At 47.1% G+C, this 27,496-nt stretch overlaps 1 protein-coding gene across 1 annotated transcript; it reads right to left on the reverse strand.

Annotated features, from left to right (window-relative positions):
- Positions 1-3,564: 3,564 nt before the first annotated feature.
- Tmem11 (transmembrane protein 11) lies at positions 3,565-17,884 on the reverse strand. The gene is made up of 2 exons (XM_021213311.2): positions 17,565-17,884; positions 3,565-4,459 (listed from the first exon to the last, which is right to left on the reverse strand). Exons 1-2 carry the CDS (start codon positions 17,618-17,620, stop codon positions 3,943-3,945), a joined length of 573 nt encoding a protein of 190 aa, XP_021068970.1. The 5' UTR covers positions 17,621-17,884; the 3' UTR covers positions 3,565-3,942.
- Positions 17,885-27,496: the final 9,612 nt, after the last annotated feature.

Genomic DNA, 27,496 nt, shown 5'->3' on the forward strand with positions numbered 1-27,496 from the left:
TCAGAAATCCGCCTGCCTCTGCCTCCCAAGTGCTGGGATCAAGGGCGTGCGCCACCATTGCCCGACAGCTTTTTATTATTTTTAAGAATGTTTTGATGCAATTACATTGAATCTGGTTATATCTGATATGGTATATGGTTCTTCCCTCCCTCCCAGACTATATCTCAGTCTGGCTTCAAAATCACTCAGTAGTCAAGGACCGTCTTCCAAGTCCTAATCCTCCTGCCCCAGCCTCTCACATGTTGGGGCTATGCATGTGCACCATGCGCGTTTATAGAGTAGTAAACAGATCTTGGGCCTCAGGAGTATTAGGCAGTCTCAAACTGGGTTACGTTACCCAACCCAAGATTGCTATTTTCACAGTATTAATTCTTCCAGCCTATAAGAATGGAGGTCTTCCCATCTTCTAGTGTCTTCAGTGTCTTTCTTGTATGTTTTAAAGTTTTCTTTGTCAAGGTCTTTACCCTGTCCCCTTGCTGAGAATGTCAGTTCTATTTTTCTGGTGAAGTCTAGTCATGTAAAAGAATCATTTGCAAATAAGGATACTTTCCCCTTTTCCTGTTTGTGTTTTACCTGCTTACTGTTGTTTTTTAAATTTTATATGTATGGGTTCTGCCTGTGTACATGCTGCTATGCACCATGTGACATGTCTGATGCCCGTGGAGGCCAGGGGAGGGCATCAGATTTTCTCGGACTGAAGTTAGACAGTTCTAAACTGGCCTGTGGGTGCTGGAAATTGAATCTGCATCCCCTGCAAGAGCAGCCAGGACTCTAACCACTGGGCCATCTCTCCAGTGCCTTGTGCCTAAGGTCAGTGTTGCAGGCCTTCAAGTTCCCCTGGAGAAAGGTGAGTGTGTGATTGGACCAGGTGACTTATTTACCATGGCCCACACCTTGTCCTAGATGGCTCAAGAGCTGTGGGTGAACTGTGGATACAGATCTTGGGTGGCCTCTCATCTTCTACAGGTCCCACCTACCCTCCTGCCAGGGAGGAGGAAGGACCCCTTAGTGTTCATAGTAGATCACACTGCCGGGGGGAATCAGAGTCATTGCCAGCAATAACTGTCCTAGGGCTGCAGTCGTGTTACAGACTGCAGAGCACCCAGCATGCTCCCAGTGAACAGTCGCAGGCAGACTCCCCTCTTCTCTGACACCTGTTGGCTGGCACTTTGAGAAGGGTCAAGTCCAGCTACCTTTCCTCTCCATTGAATAAAATGATAAGCCACAGCAATAGCACACTCAGTCATCATAGGATAGGACATCAAACTGTTGAGGCTGGTTTAGGGAGACACTGATAGGCAACTTAAGAGCTACTGAGGCCTCACTCCAAAAGTGAGGGAAACCAAGGATTCATGTGACCTGCATACTCAGACACTCTGGCCATGTCCTTTCTTCTCATGCCAGCTGATGACCTAAGCCTAGGTCTGAGGGCAAGAGCCATCAGCAAGGCTCTGTAATGCATAGCTACTCCCAGCTAACCTGAGCCCTCTCTTCCAACCTGCAGTTACCCAGAGCTGTATGCTTGGAAGGCCCAGCCCTGGCCTGCCAACCCCTGCTGTGTTTACTTTGTTCCTGACTACACTCCTGACTTTGTTCTCCTGCCCCTTTCATCCTCAAATTTCTTCAAGTATCTTGGTGATAAAAGTTCAGTCTTGGGGGCTGGCAAGATGGCTCAGTAAGAGCACTGACTACTCGAAGGACCTGAGTTCAAATCCCAGCAACTACATGGTGGCTCACAACCACCTGTAATGAGATATGACACCCTCTTCTGGTGCGTCTGAAGTTACAGTGTACTTATGTATATGTATAATAATAAATAAATCTTTAGGCCGGAGCAAGCAGAGACTGATTGAGTGAGTGGAGTTGATTGGAGCAAACAGCTATGGCATACTCACATATAATAGATAGATAGATAGTTGAGTCTCCATCTTGATCATGAGACCTGTGGTGTCTGGCCAGCTATGATGCCTGACCCTGTAGCAGTCCATTCTGCAGGGCAAGTTCATGCACATGGGCTTAAGACTTTTCCTTGGAACAAGGACACAACAACTGGACCACATGGACAGAGCTCCCCAAGATCTGCCTATCTGTTTACTGCTAACCCCCCCCTCCCCCGAGTGCTCTGCTCCTGAAAGTGGTAGCAGGTAGGCAGTTGAGACTAGATTCCTTCTGTGACCCATGCCCTAATGGTTACACAGAACTCTTTATCAGGTGGGTTCCCAACAGGACAGTCCAGGCCATGTGACTTTCCTTTCTTCTCACCAGAATGTGAGGTCCATATGCTGCCCCTCTCACAGCCCAGCCCAGCCCAGGTTCAGCTACCCCTGCTCTTTAGGCGAGGGGCCAAATTACCAAGATTGCATTTCAGAATCTGGGTTAGTACACTTAACAAGAGTCACTTTGTTCAGTGCAGCTTGGGAAATAGGAAGGAGCTGTTTGTACCTGGTTTCTATTTTGGGCAAGGGCATCTGCTCAGCTGAAATGAGGTCCCCAGCCTGTAGTCACAGTCACCCCACCTCCCCCATGCAATCTGATGTGCTGAAAGAATACAGCCAGACCAGGTGACCACTTGCTTGTTACAGAAACCTCTCCCATGCTGTGCTTACCCATCAGGCTTAAAGCCAGCCTTCAGCCACTCAGCTCTCTCATAGATACCAGATACCAATTTGCCCTAGACACTTGTTCATGGCCAAGGCAGTTATGTCTTCATCATCCCCAAGCCATTACTATTTCCACAGTACTTGGAATTAAGTCTTGATTTCTTATACTTTTTGTTGGCTTTTAAAAATGTCCCAACTCTGGACCTCTCCTATCACAAATGGCTCAATCAGTCACTGCTGTAATTCTCTAAACCCAGGTTAGGACCCTTCCTGATGCCGGGCATCACAACTTTCTATGGAGAAGCTGGCTTAGCTATATACCAGAGACTAGAGAAGTGTCATGCCCCAGCCTTCGTCCAGGGAATCATTTCCGCTTACTGAGAGCCTTAGGGGAGGAAAAAAAAAAAGACACAAAGCTGGTCGTGGTGGCACACACGCCTTTAACCCCAATACTCAGGAGGCATCGGAGGATCTCTGAGTTCCAGGCCTGGTCCTGTTCTACACAGCAAGTTCCAGTACAGCAAGAAAGTCTCAAAAACAAACCTTATAAGATTCATTGCCCTGGGCAGAGGTGCTTCCCACAGCTTGGGGCACTGGGATGAACTCAGGGTTACACAGTAACAGCAGAGATTTCTGTGCTCTCTGTCAGTCTTTGGAGAAGGGCTTCTGGGTGTGATGCTCCCAGGTGAGCCAGAGGGAAGCCAAGGCCACCTTATCCTGCTGTATCCTTAAACAGTACATCACCAGTGGTAACAAACAACATGCTAAGGGGGAACAAGACTGGGCTAGACTAGCAGGCCAGAAGCCAGGGTAGCTATTCCTAGTATGCATTCTTTCTGGCAGGATGTTAGCTCTAGAGCCACTCTGCTGCAAGGAGGCACAGCAGGGTGCGTCTGCAGCGCTTAACCATCCCACACACACAGCAGCAGCTGCAGGCACAGGCAGGCAGAAAAGAGAACAGAAGTTGAAATTCTCATAATTTTAATGGTCAATAGCTTCCGGTTGGCTTCTGAATGGTATAGTTAAACAATATACTTAAGACACCCCCACAGCAAGTTCACACCCCTCAGAAAGTAGCATTGGCTCCTATCCATACTCCACTGCTCAGTCAGACTTCAACAGCCTGGGAGCCACTCCTGGGTTATGGAAATAGACATCTTAGTGTAATGAGCTGAAGAAACCCCTGGCACACCCATGATCTGTTACTTTTGCTTAAAAAAATAACAAGTATTAAACCAAACACTTTCCCAGGTGCTGCTGCTTCAGAGAAAACCCAGTGTTGCTGTAGGGATCTGAGTCCTGTGGGCCCTGTGGTTCTGCTTCTCGTCCCACTCTCCTGCAGTCATACGGCATAGAGCTCATAAACCTTCTTTACACAGTACACCAGGGCAGCCAGGGCTATTGTGTTGTGCAGTCTCTTTCTGTGCAGGTCGTCCTTCCGAACCAGCACCACTGGTGTGGAGGAGGTGAGCGTGTGCAGAGGCAGGCGGGACAGTTTATAGGCATCATACTCCACCTGGTACTTGCAGCAAGGGTCAAACTGCCAGGAGATCCCATAGAGGGTACAGCAGGCCAGGCTCAGCACACCAGCGGGCAGGGAGATGTAGTGGGAGTAATCCAGGGGCAGTGCCAATGGGGTGAAGAGGCAGGCAGTACCTGCCAACACGGCCGTCTTGTGCAGGCAATTGCCTACAGTGATCCAGCGTGCTGTCTCATCTCCAATTCGGGTGGGCTCTATCACAATGTACTTGTACTGGGCTTCCAGCGCCTGCTCCAACTCATACTCAAACTGGTCCTGGGCATTCTCCCCACTGTAGATTTCATGTACAATGTAGCAGTCTGTGGCTGAGAGGCTAACCCTTTAGTGGAGGGAAAAGACAAGGAGGTTAGGTTCAACAATCTAGCCTATTTGGGTATACAGGGCTGGGCCAATGTTTGCCTCAGCTTCAAGAACATCCATCCCACTTATAGGTTTTCTTTACTTCAGAGCCCAATCTACAAGGCAGCATTTTTCCCTGAAAGAAATAGTGAAACAAAAAGGTCACAAAGGTGGGCAGGCATGGTGGTTCTCACCTTTACCTTCTATACTCCGGAGGCAGAGGCAGGCAGGTCTCTTGAGTTTAAGACCTGTCTGGTCGACACAGTGAGAAAAAAGTCTGTATTCCAAGTACAGGGGAGAGGGAATCCCCATACCCAGGTCAGCGCCCCCTTAGTAAAAAGGGAATGTCTTGAACTCAGGCAATACAAATACTTTACCCTCAAACAGTGACTCCAATTAAGCTGGGCTCAGATAAGGCTTAATTAAATCACAAGCCCCAAGTCAGGTGTGCTCCAGGGAGAAGGCTATCCCTTGGGGTGGGACCAGAAGCCTCAGCATGGGAATGGAGGTGGCTCAGAGAGCGTTTGCCTAGTCTGCACAGCGCCCCTGGACACACTCAATCCCAACACCACAAAAAATAAAAATAAGCCACAGCAGCCTGTCCCGTCGGCATGCTATGTTGCAGATCCCTGAGAGCCCCCAGGTAGCTGACAATCGCAACGGGAAAGCAGTCATTTTCCATTAACATCTTCTGTGGACTTTCTCCATTTAGAGTAAAGTTCAAGGGGAGGAAGGTGAACAGGGCACTGCAGTTGCTTCTTCACAACAGGACACAATTACTGTCATACACTTTTAGCCAATAAATAAGCTTGAGGTCTTTCTGGCCTAAAGTCAGAGTTGAGACCGGCCATGCTGGCACACGCCCGCAGTGCCAGCACTCAGGAGCCTGCACCAGGAGGACAGAGTTCCAGGCTAGCCTGAGCTGTGTAGGAGACTCTGTCTCAAAAACAACGAAGTCCCTCGATACTAGAGGGCAGTTAATGGATTCTGTTTTCAAGTGGGTGCACTCACGGCCAAGAGATTCCCTTTGTGGTGTCATGTTCATCAACCAATAAAAAGCCAAAGGACCAATTTACACACCCATCTGTGAAACGGAGATTCCAGGCAGAGCTACTTCCAAATCATCCCAAGCCCTGCCCACTTTCAAAATGGGAACAGGGTACCCCATGCAGAGTATCTGAAGCAAGTCTTCCCCCCACTGCAGAACCCAAACGCGGGTTCAAGGTGGGACTGCAGGCTGCAATACCAGTCGGCTTTAGTGTCACGGCCTTCTCTGCCCTGCAGGCTGTGGCCATCCTGAACATAGGAGAAAGTCTGTCTCAGTAAAGCACTTTTAGCTTTACTCTGACAGATTGCTCCATCTTAAAAACGTATCACTTGGCAGATGACACTTCTAATTTCTTCCTGGCCAGTTTCCAGCGCCTCCTGCATGCCTAGCTGGCACTCAATCTACCCTGGTCAGCCCAAGAGAGTCTATGTCTTGCTATTTGTCAGGATAAATGAGTGAGCATGTTCATGGTTCGAGACATGTTTAGAAAGGGAGACATGGAACAGACACGGCCAGGGAAGAGCTCTGCGTCAGAGGTCACAACTCTCAGGTCCTCACTGCAGGCTGTTCTGTGAACATCGGAGCTGTGTTACAGCAGCTGTGCCTCATGTTCCTGAACTGGTTCTGTAGATAAGCTCACCACAATCCTTTTCTACCCACTATGGACTTGGTCCAACTATACAACATGAAAACTAAAGCAAGCAACAGAGGAAGCTCGAGTGCCATGCAGGAGGTCTCTCAAGTTCACAGGTAGACAGCACCCATACACCATGGCTACCAGAGACACCAATTCTTTGGGGACAGCTAGTTAAGAAAAATAGTCCTGAGTCTCCTTTGGGATGGTAGAATCTTTAGAGAAGTGTACTTCCAGGAAGAAAATGGAAACACTGGAACGCAACATCCCTGAAGCACAAGTCCCCTATTTTGAAGCACACGGGTCAGACAAGGTACCAGCATGCTAAGCGCTGGTGGGTGGGTGGGGGGGGGTCCTGCATGCCATGGCCTGTGGGTTCTGAAGGATCTCATCTACTTCAGTAACTGGTGCTCAACTCCCCAGGGAAGAGCCAAGTCCAGCCATCTCTCAGCCACTCCAGCTTGAGTAGCTGGCTTTTATGTCTGAGTCAAATCCCAGCCAAAAAGCCAGCCAAAAGCTTGGTTTCCACATCAGTGGAAAATGGAAGTAGGACAAGTGATTGGCAGGAGCTGGCCCCAACTCAGTAAGCCCTGGGCCTTAATTCTAGGTGATCTGACCATTGGTACCTGTAAACAGAATAAAAACAACAATGACTGCTGCTACTTGGCTGAGTATCCCTCATCAGAAATGCTCAAGAACAGTGTTCTTCTGGACTTTGGATGTATTCAGATTTGAGAATAGTCAACAGACAATAAGATGTCATGGGGATACGCCCTAAATGTGAAGAGGAGTTCAGTGTTGCCGTGGCCTTACACAAGCTGTGCTGGCTAGTTTTATGTCAACTCAACACAAGCCAGAGTCATCTGAAAAGGAGAGAATTTCTGTTGGGAAAATGCCTCCCTAAGCTCCAGCTACAGTAATTTTCTTAGTATTTGATGGGGGAGAACCACAGCCAGTTGTGGCTGGTTCCATCCCTGGACTGGTGCTCCTATGTCCTATAAGACAGTACGCTGATGTGGATGCCTGTGGCCCACGCTCCTGCTGACTGACCAGACTAACTGGATGTGACTTTTGCTATGGTATTAACGACCGCAGACTCACAGTTGAGAAAGAGGGACATAGAAGGCTTCTGTAATAACCCTGACCCCTCCCCTACCCCCCAAAAGTGACAGTCTAGACAGAAAGCCATTTAAGAGAATTCTTAAATTGTGAAGTGTGGCCCTCCACAATTAATGGCTTCTGGTGGGGGTGCAGGTGGAAAGGACTCAGTTTTAAGAGGCTAGTCACCTATATGGACAACACAAATTGGACTTTTTTTGGTTTTGTTTTTCTTATTATTTTGGGGTGTAAAGGAAGGCCCCAAGGGTGTGTGTATGGGGCAAACCTGAGAGGACTAGGAAGTTTCTAGGACTAGCTCAAGTTTCATGATGTGAAATCCCCAAGTAATCAATAAGAACATTATGGAGAAAAAGAACTGAGGTAGGCGGAACAAGCCATGAGGGACAAGCCTTAAGATAACAGCACTCTTCCTGGCCTCTGTCGTAATAGGAATCTGCCTCTAGGTTCCCACCCTGCTTGAGTTACTGTCCTGACTTCCCTCATTGATAGACTATGGATCAGAAGTGTAAGCCCAATAAACCCTTTCCTCTCCAACCCGCTTTGGTCATGGTGTTTGATCATAGTCATAGTAACCCTAACTCATTTACAAGTGCACCTAAGATATTTTGTAAGATATTCTGAGTGCACCTGCATTGTGACTGCCTGTCATGTCAGTGATAGAGTGTGGGATTTTCCACTTGTGGCATCAAATGAGCACTCAATGTTTCAAAATGTGAAGCTTTTCGGATTGGAGCTAGAATACTGTACCCTCCTGCAATGATGCTCCAATGTGAGACGGCAGCTGAGAGTCAGGGGAACAGGCAAAGTAGAGAACGCTGTCTATTATACAACTCTTCCCCCCCCCCCCCAGACAGGGTTTCTCTGTGTAGCCCTGGCTGTCCTGGAACTCACTTCATAGACCAGGCTGGCCTCGAACTCAGAAATCCGCCTGCCTCTGCCTCCCGACTGTTGGGATCACAGGTGTGTGCCACCACGCCCGGCTCTATAATACAACTCTTGTTCTGTGTTATATGCATGTGTAAGTGCCAGGTCGATATGTGCATTTGGAGGCCAGAGGTCAGTGTTGCTTCTCTCTTCTCCACCTTGTGGCCCTACCATGGTTTTTATGGGTAGTCCTGGCTGTCCTGAAGCTCACTTTGTAGACCACCAGGAAGTTCTTGAACCTTGAATTCAGAGATCCGCCTGCCTCTGTCTGCCTCAAGTGCTGGGGCTAAGGACATGTGCTATGACGACCTGGCTCCTCTTTATTTTTTTAAAAACAAGGTCTTTCATTGTCTCTGGAGTTTGCCAACTGCCAACACCCATTCTCTCTCTCTTCTATCCTCCAGCACTGAGGTTACAGACATAGGCTGGCACATCCAGTTTTTATTTAGGTGCCCCTCCTGCAAGCTGAGTGAGTGCCTTATCCACTGAGCTATCTTCCCAGCCCCTTTCCACCCTATACTTGGCACAATCTCTGGTACTTAATTAAGAACACTGTCCTATGCACTTTGCTACCACTGGGTGAGGGGTCACTCTATCCTGAGCCCTTCAGCAGAACAGGTGACAACCTTGCTCCAGTATCTCAGGGCATGGGCCAGGCCTAGATCAATCCGTTTTATGTAAGGGAGGGGATAATCAGCAGAGGAGTCACTTGGAAATGCTGGCATTGCAGCAAAAAGCAGCTATATGGGAAACTCTCTGGGATACAGGTACCCCACGAATGTCTGGGAGGCTGTGTACAAGAACTTTGTAGTTCCTACCTCAGCCCCCCCACCCCCACCCCCCGGCCAATCCTCAAATGTCAGTCTTCTCAAAGTCTAAAAACACCTGGTCAAGACCCAAGTCCATTTAGAGCTGAGCTGTATGATAAGAACAAATTTGCCCAATAAGTGAGAAAACCAAATCTGTCGACCTGCTGCCCAGGCACAGCGTCCTGCAGCGCACATGCAGGCAGCAGATGCCTTCCATGCGTCACTTAGGTGCAGAGCTCTGTTGGCTTGTCTTCGGTTGTCAAGTAGGAACAGTAAGGGAATGAGCTTCATAAGCCAAGATGCAAGGTAGTCTCTGCTATGTGGGGAAGGCCAGGCTGGCTCCCTACTTGTTAAGTGATTAAGTACAAGGTTTTTGGTTTTGCTTGTTTTCAAACAGGGTATCCCTGGCAGGTCTTGAACTCACAAGAGACCTGCCTGCTGAGTCCTGGGATTAAAAATGTGGGCCATGACTGCTTGACTGGAACACAAATTTAATGATCTGTGATAAAAATATACACAACAAAATCTAGCACCTTGCCAGGCAGTGGTGGCACACGCCTTTAATCCCAGCACTCGGGAGGCAGAGGCAGGCGGATTTCTGAGTTCAAGGCCAGCCTGGTCTACAGAGTGAGTTCCAGGACAGCCAGGGCTACGCAGAGAAACCCTGTCTGGAAAAACAAAAACAACAACAACAAAAAATCTAGCACCTTGTTAAATACAGCTACACCATTACAGAACTAATCTCCAGGAGGTTTAAATCCAAAATCTTACCCACTGAACCCCCTTGTACCTACCATCCTATCTTCTATTCTACTCAGCTATTCTAGGTACCACACATTCCACATTCATGGAGTATTTGTTCTTGTGTGGAGTGCCCATTTCATTTCAATGTTTTTTTAAAACGAAAAAAAAATTTTTTTTAACCTTTAGCTCCTCCTCCTCTGACAAGGTCTCACTATGTAACCCAAGTTGTTCTGGAACTTACTACCTACTTCCTGGTCTTGAACTCAGAGATCTACCTGCCCCTTACCTCTTGAGTACTGAGATTAAAGGTGTGCACCATCACATCTGGCTAATGTATGGAAGTCACAGATGTCAGCTCTCCTGCCCTTATGTAGGTTCCACGGACAGATCTCTCATCAGGCAAATGTTGAGCCATCTCTTTGGCCTCCTATTTCAATTCTTTTGGACAAATATCCAGATGTAAAAGTTGCTAGGCAACACAGTAGTTTTATTTTTAAAACTCTGTTTTTATACTTATTTCTAGATTAATTTTATGTTTCATGTAAGGTTGTTTTGCTTGCATGTATGCCTGTGCACCACCTGAATGTCTGGTACTGGTTGGAGTTACTGACAGTCAGTCGTAAGCTGCCACAAGGGACTAGAACCCAGGCTTTCTGGAAGAGTAGCCAGTGCTTCAGCTCACCAAGCCGGCTATCCAGTCCCGCTTATTCTAGTATTTCATTTCAAAGGAACACATACATGCCAGAGTGCACGAGGAGGCAGTGCTCCAGTTGTCAGCTCTCTTCCTTCCCACTGAGGGAGTCCCAGGGACTCATCCTTACCGGGCAAGCCTTCCTTGTTTCTTTTAACTGTCATCGTGGCAACTGTGAAGTAAAGTGGCCTTTATTTATAATTTATCTGAGACAAGGTCTTAAGTAGCCCAGGTTGGCTTTGAATTCAATCTGTACCAGAGGATGACTGAACTCCTGATTCTCCTACCCCTGCATCCCAAGTGCAGGGCTGCAGGCATGAGCCATTATATGTAGCTGACAGTAGTTTTTGATAGACTGATATGTGAAATATGGTGATGCACTCCCACTATCCGTGCACATGGGCGATGGAGGTGGAAGGATCTGCGCTTTAGGTATCTCAGCATCAACACCATTAATTTTATACCACTTTCATCACCCCGGAAACTGTGTACCCCACCCCTTAGGGGCACTGTCCTCTCCCTTGGTCCTTCTCAACTGTTAGTAGCTACCAAACTGCTTCTTGACTCTGGATTTGCCAATTCCAAGACTCCAGATTAACAGAACCACAAATGGGGTGGGGTTTGCAACAGGCTTCTTTCACTTAGCACTATGCTTGTAAGAGGTTATCATATATTAAGTTAGCTTAACATATTTAATGTAATTTTTAAAAACCTAAGAGAGCTATATGGAACATGTATCTAGGTTCTGTACACCAAAAGATCAACAGCTGTTTTCTTCCAATGATGGTCTAATAGTGGACCTTAACATTTTATTTTTGATAAGACTTTCTGTTTAAAAACAAAACAAGAACTCTGTGAGAGGCTCCATGGGCCAAGGTTCTTGTCACTATGCCTGAATCCTTGGGACTTCTATATTTGAGGGGAGAGAACCAACTCCAATAAATTGTTTCTAACCTCCACTTGTACACACTGTGGTGTGACTGCACACAAATAAATGTAAAAGAAAACTTAAATGACAGCAAAATAAAGCCAGCAAGCATGCACATGTAGGTGTCTTTTCTGTCAAAAGGAAGTTCCCTGCCTCTGCGTGTCCTTTGGCGAGGGTTTGGGTTTGTTCTTCCGACCACTAGGATCTGCCTGTGGTCTTATTCTTCCTAGTTCTAGAAGCTCTGATCTTGGGACAAGCCCAAACCTACCTTTTGTCTAAGATCACAGGGTGTGCTCAAGGCTGTGCCTTCTGCTCTCAAAGCATACTTTCCTTAGGAACAGTGCTACCTTTTCTGTAGCAGAGCCCATGAAAGTGTGACGCTCTGCGGCTGCGCCTGCCTCCACAGCTGGCTTGAGAAAGCTGGACACCCTTCCACAGAAGGAAACCTTTATGTTTTGTTCCTTGCACGGTGTGATCCTTTCCCTGAGACCTCAGACCCATTTCTAACACCACTAAAACAAAAGCTTGCTATTTGGCTAGGCTAGCTGACTAGCATGCCCTCGGGATTCACCTATCTCTGCCCCTCTCCCCCAAATGCTGGGGTAACAGCACAGAGACAGCCATGCCCAGCATTTAGGAAAGTGCTAAGAATCTGAACTTAGATGTTCAAGCACTCATACCCACTTGATGTGCCTCTTCAGCTCTCTGCTTGTGTATCCTCCCGACCCCTACATCCTTTTTGTTGTTGTTTTGAGACAGGGTTTCTCTGTGTAGCCCTGGCTGACCTCACAAAGATCCACCTACATCTCCTTCCTAGTGTTGGACTTAAGTGTGTCACTACTGACCAATTGTTTTGTCTTCTTAAAAAGAAAAATCTCACTCGAGCTTGGTAAGACATACTTGCAGTACCAGCTACCCTGAAGGCTAGCTAAGGCAAGAAGACTGGCGCACACCATTAATCCCCGCACTCGGGAGGCAGAGGCAGGTAGATTTCTGAGTGCGAGGCCAGCCTGGTCTACAAAGTGAGTTCCAGGACAGCCAGGGCTATACAGAGAAACCCTGTCTTGCAAAACCAAAATAAATGAATAAATAAAAATAAAAAATCTATACAGAGCAGAGATCAGATACTCATGGGTCCCCCACTGCTAAGGCAGAGAGGAGGGGGAGAAGGGAGGGAGAGTAAGAGAAAGAGAGAGTGAGCGTGTGTGTGTGTGTGTGTGTGTGTCTGTGTGTGTGTATTTGGAGGTTGGGAGATCTCTAGATCCAGAATTCAATCTGACGGTTCACTTCCTAGGCCCCCATTTCCCAGGCAGGGTTCAAGTGGAAACACACATCTATCTAGGCTAGCACCTGGTGCTTGGGCCTTTTTAAAAACAAACAACAACCACAACAAACAGAGGATGCTTTCATCAAGGTATCCCCATTTGGCTCTGCCTGAATTCCAGGGACAGGAGCAAAGCTACTGTGGCACAACAGCACTGCCCTTCCAGAGAATACCAGCTGAATACCCACATGAGGTGGTTCACAACTACCTGCTACTGCAGCTCCACACTCACAGGCGCACACTCCATTAAAACAAATCTTGCTTGCATCTTTAATCTCAGCACTCGGGAGGCAGAGGCAGGTGGATCTCTGAGTTTGAGGCTAGCCTGGTCTACAGAGTGAGTTCCAGGACAGCCAGGGCTACACAGAGTAACCCTGCCTTGAAAAACCAAATCATTTTGCTCCCCTGAGCCACTTTCCCTGGTTTCCCAAAGCAAGAGGGAGTGTGAGGACCTGCTGGGTGCAAAAGAGGACAGGAGCAATACGTCTATAGCTGTTTAAATGTAAGCAATAGGTAAAGTAAAAACCCCAGCCGGGCGTGGTGGCGCATGCCTGTGATCCCANCACTTGGGAGGCAGAGGCAGGCGGATTTCTGAGTTCGAGGCCAGCCTGGTCTACAGAGTGAGTTCCAGGACAGCCAGGGCTACACAGAAAAACCCTGTCTCGAAAAACCAAAACCAACCACCCCCCAAAAAAACCCAGCCCTCTGGCACAGTACCATTTCAAGCACTGACAGACACAGGCAACTAGTGGTAGCCCCAAGAATCGTCAGAGAGGCAGAAACTCTTCTACACCGCCTTCATCTGAAGACCTGCGATGAGAACGCAACGGTTACTGGCTTCCCCAGGAACTCTGGGCCAGACTCCCTGTCGGCACCAGGGCCCACACAGAGGCAGTAAGAACACTCTTCACACATGGCAGCTCTTGAACCACACTTCCCACCCGAGCCACAGCTCTTTGTCCACTGAAGAAGCAAGCCATGACCAACCCAAGCTGGCCAGAGAGGTCTTGGCCTATTTGTTGTTCCTCCTTGGATACTGTCAACCCCGCCTTTCTCAGAGGTGGGATCCACTGAAATGAGCTTGCAGAATTGACACAGAAGCAGATATCAAAGCAAGTGGAACTCAGGCTGCTTGAATAAAACCCAGGAACACAGAAATATACCCCAAAGGCTTGACCATGGCAGAGGCAACCTACACATTTATATCTGTGAGCAAAACATGTGGCTCAGCTATGAGTGCTGTCATCTCTCACTAGCCAACAGGCAGAACCCCCATGCCTCACCCCCATCCAGTGGCTATAGATCAAGAGACTCTGCTGTATGTCCCGGGCCTGCTCACCTCATCCAGACCAGGACAAAGACTCCTACCATACAGACCAAAGCCAGAATGAGAACCTCTTGAAATATTAAATGCCTCAAATCCCTGAGTCCTCCGCTCTAAAAGGATCAGAGCAGAAAGGGGGGGGGGGGAGATCTATCATCCCAGGAGTGTAAACAGTGGCTGTTCAGCTGTAGTAGGTACTAACCTTACTGGGACCTTGTCCCCCCATATTCACAAATGGCATGGTCTTCCAAAAAAGGTGGCAGGGAAGGATGTGAAGGCAACCAACCCCATGACAACTTGCTGCCTAACAAATGCCCAGAACTGGGGAAGGAAACTTGAATATCCCAGGCCACTCTGTATCATGATCAGATGCAGATCATTTATCTTTACAAGATCATCAAAAAAGGAACTCAGAGTACAGGGCCATACTCACATTCCAACACTCATGGAGATCTCAGAGATGCTCAGGGGCTCTGAGCAGCACCAAGTAAGCCATGAAAGGACAGGCAGGGCTGTCTGAGAGCTGGTCCAGGCTGGCACCCAGGTGGTAGAACACAGATACCTGCTCTGCTTTCCTAGATGGGTAAGTGTGCCTCAGAGAGGCCAGCAGGACAAACGGCAATCTGTTTGCTGTGCTCGCTGTCAGTATGCTCAATTTTGGACAAGAATTCAGGTTACAGCTCAGAGTTTGACGTTCTTCATTACAAATACTGTTGTTTCCCTAGATTTAACGGAGTGGAGAGAAGAATCAACACACAAGCGCTCTCTGTTTGCTCCTTTCCCCCTCCAATTTCAGTCTAGATCAGAATTGTTCCTATCTACTTTACTGATGGAAAACTTCTCTCTAGGCCGAGTCATTAGGCCAAAGCAAGTACTGGACACCAGACACACGGTCTACTATCTGAGAGCTACACTTTTCACTGTACTTAATTTTAACGTCAATGTAATTGCCACATATGACTAGTAGCTACTGAACTGCTACAATAACTGTCACTCAGCTCTTGTACCAGCCTGTGCTTCTGGACTTAACAGGCAAAGCAAGAACCACTGCAAACTAAGCTGACGACCAGCACAAAGTGGGGCCTTAAATATAACATACGCACCAGAGTATGCAAACACAGTGTCTGTTCGAAAGCATTGCCCATTCCAGCCCTGCCACAAACCACACAGCATCCCCTTTGGTTTCAGCACAGGGCAGGGGCAGCAAGGTATGAAGAACTCTGGAAGTGCTCTTAACACGAAGCTGAAATTTGAGTCTGTCCAAATGTGACATGGAACACAGTCACTTAGGAGCCACAAACAGCTTGTGTCATGAGAGCCAATAATACACTCGGTGCACACAATCTATGGTGCTGAGCATACAATTATTCTGGTCTGCTCCACCCCATCAGGCCACCAAGTGAGCAGCAATGGAGGTGCGCCCAGAAGTCAGTCTGCTAGGGGGGGGGTGTGTTTCCACGCACAGCCTAGGATGGGAGGCCCGATGGAGATGGGGTTCTGAGAATGAACCCTCTGGAGGGACCTTCCCATAAAGGCCGACAGAGGGGTAACCTCCAGGTACCAGAAGGAGGGCAGATGGTAACTCTGAACTCATATAATCAGACACCCATTCCTGGCAGACTTACAGCACCTGCATGCTTGGGTAGAACCTTCAGTTCCTGGCCAAAGGTCACAACCTGAACACCTACAGGACCCAGGAAGAGAACCTTACCTAGTCAAGACGTCAGTGAGAAGCAAGCATCAGTGGCTCTGAGGAGAGCCAATCCCTACCTAGCTTTACAGTGAGTTCTGTCTGCATTGGATTTAAATTCCCTTAAAGGCCTGCTGCAGCACAACCAGCAAGGCCTAGACTCAAGTATGGGCAGTTGGCTGACAAACTGCTTTTAATTAATATCTGTTTCAAGACAAAGGAAAAAAATTCTCTATTTTCTTAGGTAGGCTAGCAAGATTCCTGTCTCACACTTGAGGCACACATGTTTGGCCCTTCCAGTCTGTGTCCAAGAACAAGAATATGACAGGGTGTGATGGCCCAAACCTTTATTCCCAGTGCTTGGGAGGCAGAGGCAGGCTGATCTCTGTGAGGTCAAGGCCAGCCTGGTCTACAGAGCGAGTTTCAGAACAGCCAGAGAGAGCTACACAGTATCTCGAAAGACAAGCAAACAAAAATATTAAGAGTATCTTTGTCTGATCCTGGGTCTTCTAGGAAGGTTCTTCCCTTCTATTGGGCTGAAATTAAAATCCTGAAAGCATTCTTAAGGATTTAAGGACATGGAAAACAAGATAACCTCTTTGGCTGTTCTTATCTAAGAAATAAGTGGGAGTTAGAAAACAAAAAAAACCAAAACAACAACAACAACAAAAACACTGCTCGCCACTGCCTTTCCATGTCACAGTAAATGCAGAATGGATTATTTAGCATAACCGAACTCAAGAGTAAAACTGGCCTTGGGAGGCAGAGGCAGGTGGATTTCTGAGTTCGAGGCCAGCCTGGTCTACAGAGTGAGTTCCAGGACAGCCAGAGCTACACAGAGAAACCCTGTCTCGAAAAACCAAAAAAAAAAAAAAAAGAGAGAGAGTAAAACTGGCTACCACTTCTGCCAAGCAGGAAGAATAGTGTACGATGGGAAAGCTGTCTGTATGCAATAGCAAGAAACATGGGATGCAGCAGTCAAAAAGGAACAACGCAGATTAGTTGAGACACAACTTTTACTGGCTGACAGTACTCATTGGAAAAGGAGGAAAAAAAGTCAAACTTTCCTTTTTTTTTTTCTTTTCTTTTTCTGACATCTACAGTAAAATGCGGAAGACTTAGCAAAACGGACTGGGCAGGTTAATCCAGTAGCGCCACCGATATACACCCACCTCCCCAAACTTCTTGTGGTTGAACAGCTTCTAGTAACCTATTAGCTAAAAATAATTCCCAGAAGGAAAAGGCTACAAGTTCAACTCGAAACACGTCTACTACTCTTGTCATCCGGAAATCACGATTAGAAATAAAACCCCTAGCGCCCCCAAACGCATTCAGTAGAAAAGGTCACTATAAAGGACTTAGGGCAGAAGTGCTCGAAGAGAACCCTCAAAAAGTGGCGACGATCGCTCGCTCACAGGGCGGCCAGGCACAGGCTCTTGGAGGCGCGCCCGGCACGCTGCCGCTCTCAGCAAACGCCCCTGTGAAGCACACCGCGCCGCAAGCCTCTCCCCTCCTGTCCCCGGAGCCCATCCACGCCACACTGGGCGCCCAGGCCGAGCGGGCCACGTGCGCGAGCCGGCGGCCCGGAGCCCACACGCCGCTCCGTAGGACAGCGTGGCGGCCCTCGCAGCCACTCACCCTGGCTCACCGCCCACCCGGCTGCGGGTCGCCGCCCCTCCGAGTCGCGCTCCCCTCGCTCCTGGCCGTCGCGCCGCCCCACTCCTCCCACACCTAGGCCCCCGCGGACGGGGCCCCGCGCGTGGCGGGCACACGATCCGGAGTCGCGCGTGGCACAGAGGCTTCGCCGGCTCTGCGGTCGACCTTCGCCCGCGGTCGCGAGCCCAGCTTACCTCTCTCGGGAGCCGCCGCCGCCCGGACCCAGACGCCTCCTTCCCCACGCGGCCATCTTGGAGACTCTCGGTTCGTCGGGGGCTGGAGCCGACGCGGCTCCGGGCGCGCGGGGGCCGAAGGGAAACGTAGTCCGGTGAGCCGCGCGTACGCGGTGGGAGGTTGCGAAAAGGACTACACTGCCCACAATGCCTCACTCCGGAAGCCTGCTGTAAGCTGCCGCGCGCAAGAGGGCGAGAGGTGGGATCCGCCTTAGGAAAGAGTCTCCGAGTCGCAAAGTGCGAGTCGCTGCGCCCACCGCCTGGACGTCCTTGGGCGCCCAGAGCGAGTGGCTGAAGGAGAGCGGAAAGAAAGCGCCTACCACTCCCAGAGCGCTTCGCGCGACGATCCCGCCCTCACGGCCGGAGAGGCCCAACCGTTGGCCTCGGCCCTGTTGCCCTTCCCCGTGGCTTCTGCCGCTGGGGGCCTGCGTCCCCCATTTCTCACACTTTACAATGACTTGAGCAGCTTAACCTTTCTCCTTTCCCATCTGCAGACCAGAACTCATGCACCTCCAGTCTGAAGGTTACCTCTGCCACCGTGGTGTCAACTGCCCCCCTCTCCTGACCGGAACTTGCCAGGCTGACAAATCCAGAGATTTTTGAGGGTCTGTAGATGTGCGCGACCTAAAACGCCTTTTCCTCCCAGTCAGGGTTTATGCTTGTCTGGTTTCTATAAAGTTCCTGGTTTTCAAATTGAATATGCAACCCCGCCTCCGAGTGCCAAACTCTTAACACATGCCAGTGTGGCAAAAGAATAGCGATGTGTAGAGAGACATCAAGAATAAGGTATGAGGGGCTGCGGAGATTGTGCAGTGGTTAAGAGCACTGACAGCTCTTTCAGGGGACTCTGGATCAGTTTCTGGCACGTGGTAACTAACCACAGTCTGCTATTGCAGTAACGTCTGACGCCCTCTTCTGGCCTTACAACCACAGCACACATGAAGTTCACAAAACACCGATAGTGCCCGGGATCCCTTCCCTGCCTGGGTTACTTAATAACAAACAGCATCAAGAGAAAAACTTGGCCTAGAGAAAGCAGGTAACGGCTAAGGACTTCAGTTCATGCATTTTTTCAGATCACGAGAACCCATTCCCTGAGTGTCTTTGTAAATGTTTTTTTAAGTTAATTTCCTCTATTGCTAACTACGCATCTCTGATACAATTCTTTCTCCTGAGATACAAGAACCTAGGAACTTATGTAGGTGGCCCCTGTGACTGAGCCAGGAGGTAAAAATCCGTTTTCTCTCCCATTTTCCCCTTCCTTACCTACACTCTTTCACTTCCCCAGGAACATCTGTGGGAAAGCTCTAAGCTCTCTAGGAACTCTGATAAAAGTGCAGGGGCGCCGGGCAGTGGTGGAGCACACCTTTGATTCCAGCACTCGGGAGGCAGAGGCAGGCAGATTTCTGAGTTCGAAGCCAGCCTGGTCTATGGAGTGAGTTCCAGGACAGCCAGGGCTACACAGAGAAACCCTGTCTCAAAACAAAACAAAACAAAGTGCAGGGGCATGTTCTCTTTCCCATCATCCTTCACTTCTCTGTGTTTTTGCCACTATAGTGCCCTATAGTCACTGCCTAGGGGATGTCTGAACCCTTTTCTCAGCCCGCTGCAATATGAGCAAAAAATAATGTGCACTGACCAGGGACTGCCAAACCCACATTTAAACTGTGAGGCAGAGGCAGGCGGATTTCTGAGTTCGAGGCCAGTCTGGTCTACAGAGTGAGTTCCAGGACAGCCAGGGGTATACAGAGAAACCCTGCCTCGAAAAAAACCAAACGAAAATAAATAAATAAATAAATAAATAAACTGGGAGGCAGGTAGCCAGGAGGGTCTGCCTTTACTGGGAGGCTTTGAGGACCTAGTGTCTGGTGCCAAGTCAGAGACATGGTGAATCCCACTGGGGATTTACATCCCTGTCTTAGATTTGTTTCTTGTTGCTGTGATAAAAATACACAAGCCACTTAAGGGAGAAGAGGATTTACTTGGCTTACAGTCTGCAGTGGTTTTAATAACGGTCCCCATAGGCTCATATATTTAAATGTTTGATTCCCAATTGTACTATTTAGGAAGAATGAGGAGGTATGGCTTTTATTGTTGAAGGTGAGTCACTGGGAATGGGTTTGAGGTTTCAAAAGCCCTTGCCAGGCCCTGTTCTTCTTTCTGCCTGGTAATGGTTTCAAAATATAAGCTCTCAATGACTACTCCAACACCTGCCTGTTTGCTGCCATACTGCCCACCATAATGGTCATGAATTTACCCTCTGAAAGTGTAAACAAGCCACTAATCAAATGCCTTCTTTTCTGAGTTTAACTGTTCATGGTGTCTGTTCACCTCAATAGAAATGTAACTGACAGTCCATCATGGCAGGGAAGTCAGAGCGGTAGGAATGTGAGAGCACTATCACACTACATCCACAGTAAAGAGCACAGGTTGGGCTGGAGAGATGGCTCAGTGGTTAAGAGCACTGACCGCTCTTCCAGAGGTCCTGAGTTCAATTCCCAGCAACCACATGGTGGCTCACAACCATTTGTAAAGGGATCTGATGCCCTCTTCTGGTGTGTCTGGATACAGCTACAGTGTACTCATATAAATAAATCTTAAAGAGAGAGAGAGAGAGAGAGAGAGAGAGAGAGAGAGAGAGAGAGAGAGAGAGAGAATATGGATTAATGTGTCCTCATTCCCAGTTCTTTCTCTGCTTGTGTATAGTCCAGGGTCTCCTGCCTCCCATAGCGGGCAACAAACTTGTAAATTTGACAAACATCACTTTGAGCCATAATCTTAAACTTTCTCTCCTTCTTCCCCAAATCTCAGGTTTAGCTCATAATATAAAATAACAATCCAGCAGGGCGTGGTGGCGCACGCCTTTAATCCCAGCACTCGGGAGGCAGAGGCAGGCGGATTTCTGAGTTCGAGGCCAGCCTGGTCTACAGAGTGAGTTCCAGGACAGCCAGGGCTACACAGAGAAACCCTGTCTTGAAAAACCACAAAATAAAAGTCCAAAGTCTTAACAGTGAGCTACAGTAATAATAATAATAATAATAATAATAATAATAATAATAATAGAAGTCATATACTGATACAGAATAAACATTTCCATTTCAAAATGGAAGGATCGGTGCATATTAAGGATCAGAACAAAACAACCATTCATCAGAGCAAACACCAAGTCCTGGAGCTCTATCTACAGTATCTGGGGCTCGGAATAAAATTGGCTATGGTCTGAAAAGCTTGGGCAGGTCCATTTTTCAAGCCCTGCTAGCTCACATAGCTTAACTCTGGGGCCAGCTCCACCCCACACCTGTGGCCATTCTTGTTAGATACCCCATGATTCTGGCATCTCCAGAGCCCTAGGGTATCTACTACCGCTTAGGTTTTACCTTCACAGCCTCACACAGTGGCCACTCAGGGACTCTGACCCTGCCACACTGTTCTGGCTTTAGTGGCCCTCTATGACTTTCTCAATCTTGCATCTTTGCCATCAAAACCAGTACTACATAGATAGTATGTCACGCTATGCTGCCAGCTTGAGATATATATCTCCATCCTAGCTCTCTTGGATCGCAGCGATGTCCGCTTCCATGTGCTGACCCTGAAGAAAACTTTTCTATTGTCAGCATACAGAGTGCCAGGTATCTCTTTAGCGACTCCATTCAGTCTCTGTAACAGTTATGGCTACTTTGTTGTCTGCACTCTTCTCTGAAACAAGCTTGCCCACATAGTTGTCCTCTGTCAAAGAAATTAGTCCATTATCTCTCTCTTTTTTTAAAAAAGATTTATTATATGTAAGTACACTGTAACTGTCTTCAGACACTCCAGAAGAGGGCGTAAGGTCTCATTACAGATGGTTGTGAGCCACCATGTAGTTGCTGGGATTTGAACTCAGGACCTTTGGAAGAGCAACCAGTGCTCTCAACCGCTGAGGCCATCTCTCCAGCCCAGTCCATTATCTCTTAATTAAGCATTATTCAAATTCTTGGGACATACCACAAACATGGTCAACATGCCACAAGAATGGCTGTTGGCATAGGTCCTGACACAGCCCTTGTTCCCCTGAGAAATTGCATGAGCCAGGCACCTCCTCTGTGTCTCCCTCAATGTTACTATCTTCCCAGCTCCCACCAGAATGACCTTTAATCTCTATGTACAGTTCTCAATGGATTTTATTTATTTGGTATAGGTTTTTTTTTTGTTGTTTTATTTTTTACTTTTTAAAATGAACACGGGTCTTTTGGAAGAGAAACCAGGACTCTTCTTTTCTTTTCTTTTCTTTTCTTTTCTTTTCTTTTCTTTTCTTTTCTTTTCTTTTCCTTTCCTTTCCTTTCCTTTCCTTTCCTTTCCTTTCCTTTCCCTTCCCTTCCCTTCCCTTCCCTTCCCTTCTTCCTTCCTTCCTTCCTTTCTTTCTTTTTTTAAAGATATGTATGTGAATACACTGTAGTTGTCTTCAGACACACCAGAAGAAGGCATTGGATCCCACTGCAGATGGTTGTGAGCCACCATGTGGCTGCTGGGAATTGAACTCAAGACCTCTGGAAGAGCAGTTGGTGCTCTTAACTGCTGAGCCATCTCTCCAGCCCCCTTTCAGTGACTTTTCTAACCTAAAAGTTTCAATTTTTTTTGACAGCCTTTCCACAAAACAATTCCAAAGGCCTAAAAGCCACATGTTTAGATTTATCACAGCAGCACCTCTGCTTCTGACACCAATTTCTTAGTTCTACTCCCTGTTACTGGGATTCCCTGAAAGAAGCACTCATCTGGTTCACAGTTCCAGGTTTTAGTCTATCACAGCAGGGAGGTCCCTCCCAGTGGAAGGTGTTTGAGAACTGGTCACATTCCATTCACAGTCAAGAAGCAGACAGCCTGAATGCATCCTTTTGCTCAGTTCCTTTTCTACATCTATACAGTCCAGGATCCCACCTCTGCTGGATAGTTTTATGTCAACTTGACACAGGCTAGAGTTATCTGAAAAGAGAGACCCTCGGTTGAGAAAGTGTCTCCATTATACTGCTTAGGGCATTTTCTTAGTGACTGATGGGGGAGGTCCCAGTCCACTGTGAGTAGTGCTATCCCTGGGCTGCTGAACCTATATAACAAACCAGACTAAGCAAGCTGTGATGAGCAAGCCAGTAAGCAGCCCCCTCCATAGCCTCTCACCAGCTCCTGCCACCAGGTTCCTACCTTGTTTGAGTTCCTTTCCTGACTTCTTTCAATGGTGGACCATGATGTGGAACTATAAGCCAATAAACCTTTTCTTCTCCCTTCTGATCATGTTTCATCATTGCAAATAGTATTTCTAAAACATTACCCATCACATGCCCATAGACCAAATTAGGGAATCGCCATCCTTGCCATGGTATATCCTTTTATCCCAGTACTCTGGAGGCAGAAGCAGGCAGATCTCTGTGACTTGGATGTCAGCCTGGTTTATAGAATGAATTCCAAGGCAGCCAGGGCTCCAGAGAGAAACACTGTCTACAAAAACAAACAAACAAACAAAGGACTTCATCTTCAGATGACTGTAAATTACATCGTGTTGACAATTGAAACTAACCCTTATAGCCCCAACTGGGAATGGGCCAGTGCTAGGATAGAGTTTACTGCTGACTATATGGGCAATCAGATATGGGGTAGCCACATTGGCGCTAAAAATAATAATGCACATGTGACTGTCCCAGGCCCTGCGCTCCAAGCTTTTCCTATGCTGCAGACATTTTTCCTTTATTCCTTTCACCCTTCTTCCATCTTTCTAGATGACCCAGAGGTCATCTACAGGAAGGTTAACTGTGGTGCATTGCAAATGCTGACTCGGTTTCCTTCGTGGTCCAACACCTGTTGGCTTCATCTGCTGACCCAGCCAGACTATTTCTGGCTAACTACGCTCCCTACTCTCCTAACACTATGATTTGTCTACTTCTGCCTTATACTGTAAGTGCTAATTCTTCCCTGTCTAATTACAGTAGGCAGTGCCACCCCAGAGGGTATGCAGATAATGCCTCAGCTAGCAAGATATTCCTTGGGCAAGGGAAACAATTCCTACCCAATTCCTACTTTTAATCATGATTTAAAATAAAGAATTGTTACTATTCGTACAAACATGTCTTTTTCTGAATTTAGCAGCTTACTAATTATGTAATTAGTAAGGATTCAATTATGTAAATTATTTAATGTTTGCTTATTTATTTACTTATTCATTTATGGAGCTTCTTAGGAAAGCAACCTTTTTCCACTGTGATTAAAAACAGACTCAGAGAGGGGTGGTGGTTCACACCTTTAATCCCAGCACCTGGGAACCGTACGCAGGTAAATCTCTCAGAGTTCAAGGCCAGACTGGTCTACAGAGTGAGTTCCAGAACAACCAGGTCTACACAGAGAAACATTGCCTTGAAAAAAATCAAAACCATAAAACTTAAAATTCTCGGATATGCTTATAGCAGAGAACAACTTTTAATTTTTGTAACTGAATCCCAGGAGAGGGACAATGTAGGTCACTGGCTTAAACCCCATTGGGTAAAGAGTAATCCTAGGAACATTTGAAATACAAACTAGAGCTTCGGATTTGCCTAGGGCTATTCTCAGACATACCGGAGGAGGATGCTTAGGGATGTGAGGACAGGCTGGCTGATTCCTGTTTGGCGATGGAGATAGCTCTGAGGGTAAAAGCAGTCATTGCCCTTGCAGACCAGGTTCAGTCTGCACTCAGTTTTCAGCACCCACATATGTGAAGGATCTGACTTTCTCTTCTCCCCTCTGAGGATGCTAGGCATGAATGTGCCACACAGAGGTACATGTAAGCAAAACACCAAAAAAAAAAAAAATGTGGGGTTTGGTTTTATGTGGGTTCTTTTGTTTTGTTTTTTTCCTGGAACTCAATCAGTAGGCCAGTCTGGCCTCAAATTCAAAGAGATCTGACTGCTTCCTCTTCCAGAGTTCTGAGCCACCACTGCTCAGCTACAAAAACAAAACAAAACAACATAAAACAACTGAAGAAAAGAAGAGGAGGAGGGAGAGGAGGACAGTAATGAAGATAGGATGGAGAACAGCTCTTTGTCACCTTTGGACTCCAGTGCATTCTCAGGAATTGGAATAATGTTGATCTTTGAAAATATCTAACACGTGCTTGCTTGCATGGGTGCATGCATGTGTGTGTGTGTGTGTGTGTGTGTGCGTGTGTGTGTGTGTGTGCGCGCGCGCACCTATGTGTGTGTTGTAGTATATGTGTTTATGCACATGAGCAGATAGAGCCCTGAGGTAGATGTCAGGTAAGTTTTCCACTATTTCTGCCATCTCATTTTTTGCAACAGGGTCACTCAGTGAATCAGAATGTCACCAGACAGCTCGTTAGCAAGCTGCAGTAACGTGCCTGTCTCTGTGAGAAGTGGGCATCAGATCCCCTGGAATGGTAGGTATCACAGGTGGCTGGGAGCTACCTTGTGCTGGGAATCACATCCATCTGGTCAAATTTTAGAAGGAATATTAGAAAAATATCCTGTTGCTTTGGAAGTTAAAAGCACACAACACACACACACACAAATATGTAGATGATTTACTACTGTCAGTGGAACAAGAGAATAAAATTATGAGCTCAACAGTTTATCACTGTTGAACTTCCTGGGGGAAGAAAACTTGTAGTTCCTAAAAAGTGACAGGGGCTGGAGGGATGGCTCAATGGTTAAAAGCACAGGTTGCTCTTCCTGAGGATCTGAGTTCAATTCCCAGCACCCACTTTAGTCAGCTTACAATTGCAAATATTTTTTTTTAAAGATTTATTTATTTATTATATGTAAGTATAGCTATCTTCAGACACTCCAGAAGAGGGAGTCAGATCTTGTTACGGATGGTTATGAGCCACCATGTGGTTGCTGGGATTTGAACTCAGGACCTTTGGAAGAGCAGTCGGGTGCTCTTACCCACTGAGCCATCTCACCAGCCCGCAAATATTTTTCTTAAAAGAAGTTACGATTTGCAGAAAGCAGGCTTTAAAAGCTTAAAGGTAGACTCAAGAGATGGTATGATAAGCATATAAGAAATGCCTTCTAGAAATAGCTTAATTAGGAACCCCACTGCACCAAGGCTGCACCTAGTGACATCACTTACTCAAGATAACCAGGCATGTGAATGCATAAGCAGAGAATTCCATGACACCTACTTGAGAGGATATAAGCAGAGACTAGTCAAGGCCCACCTGGGTTGGAGAGTTCTGAGAGAAGGGGTGTCTGAGAGCAGCGAACAAACAGCCCCAAGTCAAATCATGGGTCCAAGCTGGCGGCCCATGTTCTGCTTTCTCTGGAGATTTCCAGACAGCTCTCTATATTCTGCTCAATACAATTCTCTAAACAGCAATCCCTTCCTATTCTAAAAAAATTATCTGGATAGCTCATCTCCTGCAGATCATAAGCCCAGCCTTGCATTTCACTTATCAATCCAGTCATTTATTCCAGGTTTCATTTTGCTTATTCTATGAATCCGCATCCTGTGACTGCAGCCCCTTGATTCTTAGGAGATAGCAAGCACACATTTTCGTTTAACATTGCAAAAGAATTCAGAGATCTGCCTGCCTCTGTTAAGCTGGGTGGGGCCCCAACCTGAAATTACCATTTCTACCACACCTGGGCTCAGGAATCTGTCTACCTTTGTAAGCATAAACAAAACAAAACAAAGAAAGAGAAAAGAAAAAAATTAACTAGGTGGATCTCCTACAATCACCATTCCCTCAATCTCTTTATTTCCTTCTTTGGTATCTTTCTGATAGGCTTGCTCACAGCACAGCTGGTTTTGTTCCTTTAGATTCATGAAGTCCCTTATATAATTCATATTGCATCCTTATTTTCTGAGAAATATATTTGTGAATCCATGTTTTTAGAGGTCTTTTCCACAGCTTTAAGGGCTGTCCTGAAGGTCCCAATGTTTACCATTTTGCTAAGACATAGCCACACCTTTGTGCCATCTCTGATTATCATAGAGTCATTAACTTTAATAAGGAGGACATTCCTTGGAGGAATGTAAAATATGTACATTACTATACAAACAAGCCTTACACCTACAGCAGCCATGGACACTCATGGAGTCTCACACCTGCTGGCCTTGTTACAGGGTCAGGAACCATGTTATTCTGTCCCTACCAAGGTCATGCAGGACCCGGCAGAGACTACAAGCACTGCATCACTCTTCTCTCTAGGACTGCTGGGGACATCAGAGAAATGCCACCTTGATCTGCCCTGAAGCTGGAAATTCTATCCTGGAATCCTGACCCTAGGGTCCGAGACTACTATTAAAAGACTGAACTGGATCTTCAGCTATGTCACACAGGTGAACAACCTTTGGGAGATAGGCTTAGGATCATAGCCTAAAACTTAGAATGTGAACCTTGTGTGATATTAAACCTCAGCATAATAAAATATAACGTTTGATCAGGCATTGGTCACATCTTTAATCCCAGCACTTGGGAGGCAGAGGCAGACAAATATCTGTGAGTTCAAGGCCAACATGGTCTACAAAGTGAGTCCAGGACAGCCAGGGCTCTGTTATGCAAAGAAACCCTGTCTCAGAATACAAACAAACAAATGAAACTTCTGTTTATTAATTATGCATTTTATATTTTGGGCAGATAAACCAGGTAGCAAACCAGGCCAAGTTGTTCCACGTGGGAGAGGTTTATTATGCGGGAATGGGGGGGGCGGCAAAGCAGTTAGAAGGGTAGAGAAGAGCAGAGAGAGAGAGAGGAGGGGTTGGCTTCCTCTCTTATACAGAAAATGACATCACACCAGTGAGGGCAGGAACTGAGCCAAGTGGATTGTGGGATAGAAGTTCATTGTCCTGGCAACGCAGGTCAAGGGTCACATGGTTAGGCGGGGCTTGCAGTATCCTGGTGCTAACATTCCTCCCTTCTTGTTATTATA

Source organism: Mus pahari, chromosome 14, assembly GCF_900095145.1.
Source record: "Mus pahari chromosome 14, PAHARI_EIJ_v1.1, whole genome shotgun sequence".
In the NCBI taxonomy this organism is placed as follows: Eukaryota; Metazoa; Chordata; class Mammalia; order Rodentia; family Muridae; genus Mus; species Mus pahari.